This window comes from Mesoplodon mirus (assembly GCF_964341445.2).
Source record: "Mesoplodon mirus genome assembly, chromosome: 8".
Taxonomy (NCBI): domain Eukaryota; kingdom Metazoa; phylum Chordata; class Mammalia; order Artiodactyla; family Ziphiidae; genus Mesoplodon; species Mesoplodon mirus.
The window spans coordinates 77,335,862-77,345,110 of NC_138984.1; the positions used below are offsets into that span (position 1 = coordinate 77,335,862).

Sequence of the window (9,249 nt, forward strand, 5' to 3'; positions counted from 1 at the left end):
AAAACTCAATAATGAAACTATTTGACAGTTATTTTAAAAACTCAGCCTAGGGCTTCCCTGGTGGCGCAGTGGTTGAGAGTCTGCCGGCCGATGTAGGGGACACGGGTTCGTGCCCCGGTCCGGGAAGATCCCACATGCCACGGAGCGGCTGGGCCCGTGAGCCATGGCCGCTGAGCCTGCGCGTCCGGAGCCTGTGAAAAACTCAGCCTATAATATAATGTAAAGAGGGAATTAAAGGGATCACAAATGCTGAGTGAAAAGGTTTTATTGCCTCTAGGCCAGGAAGATTTCTACAATTCCAATGTGAGTAAATTATTTTTGTACATTTTATTGCTGATTCTCTAAGAAACTGAATGTCCAAATATGCAATATCCTTCTCTACTAGGATACTTGAGGGATTTAAAACAAAATACAATCCTTTATTATATATACAGAAGGAGATGAACTTTTAATTTTGCTTTGTGAAATGCATAATCCCTGACCTGGAAGAGTTTTTATTCTAAAACAATTCATTAACAGTATTAAGCTTACACCTCCATCTCTCTCTGTCTTGGTCTCTCTCTCTCTGCTCTGGGTGTGTCCAGAGTTCTGCTAAAGTCAGCTTTTCATATGGAAACACTTAACCTTTAAACCAACCCCTCAGGGGATGAACCTGGGTTTGCTCATTTCTTCCTCTTTTTTTCTTGGCTCTTTATTTCTTTGCTTTCCACATAATCTAGGACTGTTTTGTTCTATCAAAATCTTTCTTCCTTTCCTCCTTCCTTCTTTCTCTTCTTTTTTTTTATCCCCCTTTCCTTTCCTTTCCATTTATATTTCCTCTCTCCCACCTCCCTTCCTCTCTTCCTTTCTCGTTTTGTTTGACTTGAAAACCTAGATTGACAATATGAAGGACACTTCTTGGGTGATGACTCTGGATCCTTTGTAAAAAGACTGTCCCTCATTGTGGCACAGCCCAGGAATGGTATTGCTGATTTAGCAAAAATACTGCATTCCTGAGCTTTTATCTTTGTTCCTTATGATAAGGCTGAAGCTGAAGCAAGATAACTTCCCTTTTCTCCTCAAATATACATACATTCCTGTTAAGAAATTCAAGAAGAGAAATAACTTATTGTGTAAGTGTAAATAAAGCACACAGTGAAACCACATCTCCACCCAGTAGTCCAAGAGGCGTTCTTAGCCACCCTACCCCCTTACTCCCTATGTTTCCAATTACGGAAGTCTAATCATTCACATTTCTGAGTAGCTCCATAGCTTCCCAATTCTGCTCTGTGCCATCAGTCTCCGGGGATACTTCCCTTGCTTCCTCTCCAGCCTTGCCCTATGTCAGCCCACCTTCCCACTGTCATGCCCCACAGTTCAGGCATGCTAGAATTCTCCATCATCTACAGGTTAAATCCCTGCTGCCCACACTTCTCTCTTGCTAGGAGTCCTCTTATGTTCCCAGATAGAGGATGTGATCTTGTGTCTCTATGATGACTCACAAGTCGTTCACATTTTCTGGAAAAACTTATCTCCAGGAACTGATACTAACTCTTCAGGCCTCCCCACAAAAAAAATTTCTTGTGAGAAGTCTTCCCACACTTTCCCAGAAGTGATCTTTTTAACCCCTGAGAAAGTTTGCTTAAGCCTCCCTAAATTTTCTCACTGAATCATAATAATAGTTAGACCTAGACATGTGAACCTCTCTGGAAGTCCCTGTCAAGAGAATGTCCTTGAAATCTTTGTTCAAATTTCATTTGGAGAAGTGACTAAGTATGGTTTAAGGGAAATGGTAAGATAGCCCCTCCCAAGTCTGTATGCCCCACCCAGCCAAACAAAATCCCTGTAGTTAACTTAACCAAACCCCATGGAAGGCAGATAGATGACCCAGGCCCCTAAGCCATTTCATTGCCATCTTAAGTGGCTTATTTATCCAAGTTTAGTGTTCCTTTCAACTTTCCAAAAGGGAAGTTCTGATAATTACAGTTTTACCCATTCTTCCAAGGATGCCTGGGTGCCTCAGCAATATATTCGAGATGAATGGACTATCCAGGTTACTTTGATTTGTTTGCATATCTGTTTCCCACTAGATTATAAACTTCCTGAGGTCGGGGATCTTTTTATTTATAAAATTTAATCTTTGGATTTGCAGCAGCTAGCACAGTTCCTGGAACATAATGTAGGTCATGTGCATATTTACTGATTGTATGGGTGACCCGTCCTTTTCCTACAGGAAGGCTTTGTGTGTGTGGTTGTTGAAATATACAAAGTACCACTTTATGAAAGCAGTTATATTTTAACAATTCACAACAAAGAGTCAGAAAAGTGGACAGATGCCTGCCATTTCATAGTCTAAAATGGTGGTAACCATGGCTTTCTTAAGTAACTGAAAGTCATTATCAATAGGTCAACACACTCAGTTATTTAACCTTTGGCACCTTTGCCCTGACCCTGAAATTGCCGGCCAAACATGATTTTTGATGGTTCTACAAACTAATTCTGAATGGTCACCTGAAATCTAGATAAGACCCCTCAGTATATAAGCACTGTCTACACATTCCCTGGTTGACTAGACCATCAGAGAAAACACCTCAGTTGGCTGACTAGAATGTGAATACTTACATGAAAGTTACTATTTAAAAGGAAAGTAGGGCCAGTGGAGACCCAAACTAGCTATTCTCACTTGTTTGCATCCAATAGTGTGTATTTCATTATATGAATGTTTTATATTAAGAGCTAGGACTAAACTGGAACAGTGAGACAAGCTAAAAGAAACCAAGGTGGATATAAATGAAAGAATCCACCAAACTTCACTGATACCACCTCCTCTGAATATTACCATGGATACCAGCTTTATGATTTAACTCTGAAATACTTACTTCTATAAGTGGTCAAATAGTTATTTTCCTGCATCCCAACTCTCCAACTGATGGATTTCCATCATCCCTGAAGGAAAACCCCCTGGGCTCCCCAAGCACTGTCTTTTCTCAAAACTGTATTTGGGGACTTGCTTTCTTATTTTTTCCCCTCCCCTTATGACATCCTTACTGCTGTTTGGGATCTTTGAACGCTGCCTCTTTTCCTTTGAAAATCACAACCACGAAAGTTGTTTTTTTTTTAATTTACATTCAAAAGGTACTAAATTCAAAGTTAACATAAAGAAATCTTAAAAGTTCCCCTTATTTTCAGGAAGTATGTATTTGCCATACACAAGACGTGGCAGGTGCAAGGCTCTCGTAGCCTAAACACTGGATACCAACGAAGCGAATCTAGCGGCTACACTAGAAGCGGCGACCACGCCAGCGAAGCCTCAGCGACGACCTGGCACACCGACCCACCCAGTCCCCAGCAAAATCCCTAGGTCTCCTTGGTGTGGTAAAATAGAACCTGATCCCGGTCTCCAACTGTCTTATCTTTTTCAAATGTTTTAAACTTACTGCCTTTGTTCAGCAGAACCACAGGCACGGTGATGATGGTGACGAGCGCAGCGATCCCCAGCAGTCCCAGGAGCACCTTCCACGGTGTCTGCAAGCCGGGCAGATCACGTCCAGTTAGAGCCAGCCGCTTGGCCCCAGTCTGGGTAAGAGGGTCGGGGCCTGGGCTGCACCCGAGGCAGCGGGGTTTGCCGACGGGCGCGCAGTGGGAGAGAGGCACCGCGGGCTGGGAGGGTTTGGAGCGCGCCAGTCGGAGGGTGCAAGAGCGGTCTCCCTTGAACTTTTGGCCTCTGAACGCTTTAATTGTTTGCTTCTCTAGGCCTGCAACTCAGAAGCCAAGTGAGGGTTCAGGCGTGCGTTATGCGGGTGGCCCTCCAGGTTCTCCAAGGCTCGGTGCCTGGGTTCTAGCAGAAAGCCCGCGGGTCCGAGAGCCAGGCGAGAGCCCTGGGGCGTCCCTTCACCTGTCAGAGCGTGGCCCTGCAGCTTCCGCCTAATGAGAGCCCCTGGTTTCGATCCGCATGCTTTGGGGGCAATCTGGGGAGAGTTTGGTGAAAAGGCACCTACAACTCGCCCCTGGGGCTCTGGGGGCGGGGGCGGGGGCGGGGGAGGCCAGCTACTCACTCACCTTCATGGTCGGCGTCTCCTCGGAGCTAAGCTTTCGGAGCGGCAGCGCAGGCAGAAGTCAGGCGAGCCTCCCGGACGCGCGTGCAGCTCCGCAGCTCCGGGCGCGCAGTCACTCGGCGCTCCCAAGTTTCAACCCCGAGTTAAACATTAGTGAGCGCCGGTCCGGCTGGGTATAAAGGACCGCGGGCAGGCTGCGAGCGAAGGCGCGCCGGGTCCCGGCAGTGGCGACCCGGCCGGGGGACTCCCGAGAGGCACCTCCCCACGGGCGCGCCGGGCACGGGGCGTCTGCTGGGAGCGCAGGAGGGGTGTGACCGCCCGAGCAGCGTCTAGCCAGCGCCTGGCATCCGATGCCGAGCCCTGAGGCTGCAGACCTGCTGCAGCCCGGCGGGAGACCATGGTCGGCCTTAACTGAAAGGGACCTCTGCGCTCAGTTCCCACAACCTCGCGTGGGCAGGCAAGGGGACCTAGCCCAGAGAGGGCACGGGGTTCTGCAAACACACAGCTCACTGCTGGCAGCTGAAGCTAAAACCCAAGCCTCTGTCCTTTGCCAGTGAATGGTATGTTGGGGAGTTCTGGGGTGTTTAAAGTTTCTGAAAGGCCAAGAGAGAGAAAAAGTGATTGTTCACTTGCGGATGGCACTTAGAGGCTGTGTCTGGATTCATTCTCCGCAGGGGATTTCTGGCTTGTCTTGCAGGCTTACCTTCTCATCAAGATGCCAAAAATAATAACACTAACACTTACGTGGAACTTACTTTTCCCCAGGAGCTGCTCTAAGCATTTATGTGTTTATTTTACAGGGAGGAAGCCTAGGCACAGGAGGTTAAGTCACTTGGCCAAGGCAAGGCAGCTAGGAAGTTGTGGAGCCTGAATTCAGAGTCCATGTTCTTAACCACTACTCCACAGGGCCTTTCATCTTTCAGTCTTGCAAAGAGGATTTGGAAAAAGGTAAAAGGTGAGGTGTGGCTTCTTCCTCCCTTCCTCCAGGATGCCCTGTAGGTTCCTTCACTCATTCCTTTTTTTCTTCATTCACTCATCCTCACATCCTCCTATTTATTTCACCCATTCCACAAATTTTTGAGTGGATACAAAGTGCCCGAGTCTCATCTAAATGCTGGAGATAGAGAAGTGGGACAAGATAGATGATATTTGTGCACTTGGCACTTTCAGTCTGAAAAACACAGGTGAACCTTTGCAGTTAGGTTCTTCCTCTATGCTTATTTCCTCTCTTGTGGATTAAGTATCTCTACTCCCTAAAAGGTCTCTTCAGCTTGCTCACTCAGCTGCCAAACCTCTCTGTCCAAAGATAGAGGTAAAATATTAAAAATGCAAAGTCCTATGGAGCATTAGCACATGATTCTGAAGAAATTCCAGTTTCCATCCTTTATCTCCAACCCAGATGTTCCTTCTGAGCTCAGGGATCTTTTCCTCTCTGGCTACTAGTTGCTTGTGACACATACCCTTATTCACACAGAGCTCCAGAGGCTGGAACTGAACTCTTTCTCCTTTCCATCAGCCTCACCCCTTCTCTGATCATCTCTGTCTTCATTATATGGGGATGTATGCATATGTAGAGCTGATTCACTTTGTTATAAAGCAGAAACTAGCACACTATTATAAAGCAATTATACTCCAATAAAGATGTTAAAAAATAATAGAATAAAAATAAAAATAAAAACACAGCTCAAAAATAAAAAAAGTGACCCCATTCACCAGCTACAAAAACTAAAGGCTTGAGTCGTCTCAGTTTCTCTTCTCCACTCTCCTGCTACATTCATGTGGCCATCAATTCCTCTCATTTCTGCCTTCACAAGTATTTCTCAAATCCATTTCCTCCTCCCTCTTGCAGCTGCTGCGGAGGTGAGTCAATAGTGTTATTGTAGCCTGTGGGCTGGGAAGAGAGGCCGCCCGACAAGAACAGGGAATGGTGCCATATTGGGGGCTCAGTGTTGGTCTCTGCTTTCACCAGTTTGTACACTCAGCAAAATGCAGGAGGCAAGTCAGTAACAGTTGAGTGCATGCTTGACCTCCATACCTGCACCGTTGACACTATACTTTCAGCAAGCCCCCAGGAAGCTGGGGGAAGTTGGCTGACATCCATGGGGGCAGATCGTCTTGTTCTCTGGAAAGCATTCCACAAAACACAACTGCCAACTTCCAGAGATTCTTTCCTAAATACACCCCTCACCGCCCCGACCTCTTTGTCACTAGTCTTTCAATCTTGTTTTCTTCAAGTCCCTAAGGTACCAGCTGGCCAACACATCAGCTGCCACCTATGATTCAGTGTAAATCCTATATTAGGCCATCTCTTGTTTCATGAAAAATGGAAAACAGATGTACTACTCCAAGTTCTGTCTGTCAGGATGATTTCTCTTTCTACTAGATATCAGAACATCCCTGAGAGGGGCTGTAAGGTAGCAGCCATCACTTTTGACTGGTGCCAGCTTACTTTGCATAAGGCTGCCTCTTCCCTCCTCTGTTGCCTGGCTGTGGCGAACTCTTATGAAGCTATAGGTGTGTGTTGAGGGAGAGACATCGAACAATGGGAGAAGAACCATGGAGTCTAAGTTCACTGCTCATGGGATTTTTTTTTTAATTTTTTTTTTTTTTTTTTTTTTGTGGTACGCGGGCCTCTCACTGTTGTGGCCTCTCCCATTGCAGAGCACAGGCTCCGGACGCACAGGTTCAGTGGCCATGGCTCACGGGCCCAGCCACTCTGCGGCATGTGGGATCTTCCCAGACCGGGGCACGAACCCGTGTCCCCTGCATCGGCAGGCGGACTCTCAACCACTGTGCAACCAGGGAAGCCCTTAACTTTTTATTTTATATTGAAGTGTAGTTGGCTAACAACATGTATCTATTCTTTTTCAAATTCCTTTCCCATTTAGGTTGTTACAGAATAGAGCAGAGTTCCCTGCGCTATACAGTAGGTCCTTGTTGGTTATCCATTTTAAATATAGCAGTGTGTACATGTCAATCCCAAACTTCCTAACTATCCCTTCCCCCCACCCTTCCCCTCTGGTAACCATAAGTTTGTTCTTTTTTTTTTTTTTTTTCCTGCAGTACACAGGCCTCTCACTGCTGTGGCCTCTCCCATTGCGGAGCACAGGCTCCGGACGCACAGGCTCAGCGGCCATGGCTCATGGACCCAGCCGCTCTGCGGCATGTGGGATCTTCCCGGACCGGGGCACGAACCCGTGTCCCCTGCATCGGCAAGCGGACTCTCAACCACTGTGCCACCAGGGAAGCCCTCATAAGTTTGTTCTTTAAGTCTGTGATTTTCTTATGCCGTCTGGACCACTTGTGCTCATCTGCTGTGTCTTATAGATACCATTTCCACTTAATCATGGGACATGGCTGAACATGCCCAACTTTATCATTTGGTAGATCAGGTAACAACCAGTTCATTATCATAGCTCAGGTTGTATAGTTATGAGTTGAGTTTGTGTCCCCTCCAAAAAAGATATGTTGGAGTCCTAATCTCCAGTGTTTCAGCAAGTGACCTTATTTGGAGATAGGGTCTTTGTAGAAATCATCAGGTTAAAAAGAAGTCATTAGGGTGGAACCTAATATGAGTGGTATCCTTATAAAGAGAGAAAATTGGAAAACAGAGAAGATGATATGAAGAGAAACAGGAAGAAAACAATGATCTACAAGCCAAGGAGAAAGACCTGGAACAGATCATTCCCTCATAGGCCTCAGAAGGAACCAACGCTGCTGATCCCTTGATTTCAGTCTTCTAGCCTCCAGAACTGTCAGAAAATAAAATGCTGTTGTTTAAACCATCCTGTCTGCAGTACTTTGTTATGGTGGCCCTAGCATACTAATATACTAAGGGTTCCATGATCGTGCTTTCAGTGTCTATCAGGGCCCTATAGAAAAGGAGGAGCTGCTTTTCATATAGTGAGTAGTCATTGACTATTGTAGCTTGCATCTAAGATGGGTCCCAAAGTTTGGGGATACCTTATTATACATCAATAGATAACCGACAAATTGGCAAAGGGCATGACTTTGTTCTAAAAACCCTAAGCAGATCCTCTGTGATTCTCCTATTGGGGCTCACCAGAGGCTTTGGCTACCATAGGCACTATTGTCTGCTAGGTCATTAAGATTCAATATCAGGGAAGCTTGCACTATAGCCTAGACCTAGGGAGCCCTCTCTTGCTACAGGTTCCATTAAAAATACACACCCTTAGGTGCTACTGAGCAAATAGGTTGGAGAAACACATCCAGTTGTGGCATATGGTATCTCCAAAATCCAAAGAGTTCTGGTAAACATTGTTGCTCTTTGTGGTGGGCGTACAAGGTGTAGTGACTTATCTTTCATTTTAAGGGGGATATCCTGACATGCTCTAGACTGCTGAATCCCTTGAAACTTTGAAAAAATTTTCATGGGATTTATCCTCTATTCTGTGGTCATATTTGTCTTGCTAAAGCATATAAGGAACTTGCTACTTACTGTTCCCGAGGTCCAATTAGCATAATATCACCAATGTAATGACCCCATGTGATGTTCTATGGGATTTCAAGATGATCAAGGTCCTAGGAGATTATATTATGATAGAGAGCATAGCCCTGAAGTAAGATGGTAAAAATATACTGCTGGGCTTCCCTGGTGGCGCAGTGGTTGAGAGTCTGGCTGCCGACGCAGGGGACACGGGTTCGTGCCCTGGTCCGGGAAGATCCCACATGCTGTGGAGCAGCTGGGCCCATGAGCCATGGCCGCTGAGCCTGCGTGTCCGGAGCCTGTGCTCCGCAACGGGAGAGGCCACAACAGTGAGAGGCCTGTGTACCGCAAAAAAAAAAAAAAAAAAAAAAAAAAAATATATATATATATATATATATATATATATATATATATGTATGTATATACTGCTGATTGTTCCAGGTGATGGCAAACAGTTTCTGATGGTCCTCAAGAAAAAAAAAAGTGTTCTTCAGGTTAATAACCACAGATACTAGGACTGTATTGTTTGATCCAGTAAAGTTACCACACTGGAAATGGCAGCTGACATTGTTCCATAATCCATCTTTTTAACGGGATGAGCAGGGAAGTTAACTGAGTATAGGATAGGGAATCAGCACTGTTGATTCTTTCAGGTTTTTATATGGTGACACCAATCTCTGTGCTTGTCCAGGGACGCAGTATTACTTTTGGCTCACCGTATGGATGTGGAAGGACAATTCCAGGGGCTTCCACTTATCCTTTCTTACC

General features: G+C 45.7%; 1 protein-coding gene and 1 long non-coding RNA gene across 3 annotated transcripts in view; one reads left to right on the forward strand and one right to left on the reverse strand.

The window, feature by feature from the left end:
- The window catches only part of DPP4 (dipeptidyl peptidase 4), a 78,678-nt gene extending 74,382 nt beyond the window's left edge, over positions 1-4,296 (reverse strand). For both annotated transcript variants that reach the window (XM_082631548.1, XM_082631547.1), the window contains exons 1-2: positions 4,039-4,296; positions 3,417-3,504 (exon numbers count right to left, since the gene is read on the reverse strand). In XM_082631548.1, the coding sequence (XP_082487674.1) occupies positions 3,417-3,504; positions 4,039-4,044 (94 nt within the window). In that variant the 5' untranslated portion in view covers positions 4,045-4,296. The remainder of the gene's footprint in view (positions 1-3,416; positions 3,505-4,038) is intronic.
- Positions 3,433-7,819, forward strand: LOC309809939. The gene is made up of 3 exons (XR_014294921.1): positions 3,433-3,559; positions 4,835-4,989; positions 7,098-7,819. It is a non-coding gene; the product is annotated as an uncharacterized lncRNA (long non-coding RNA).
- Positions 7,820-9,249: the final 1,430 nt, after the last annotated feature.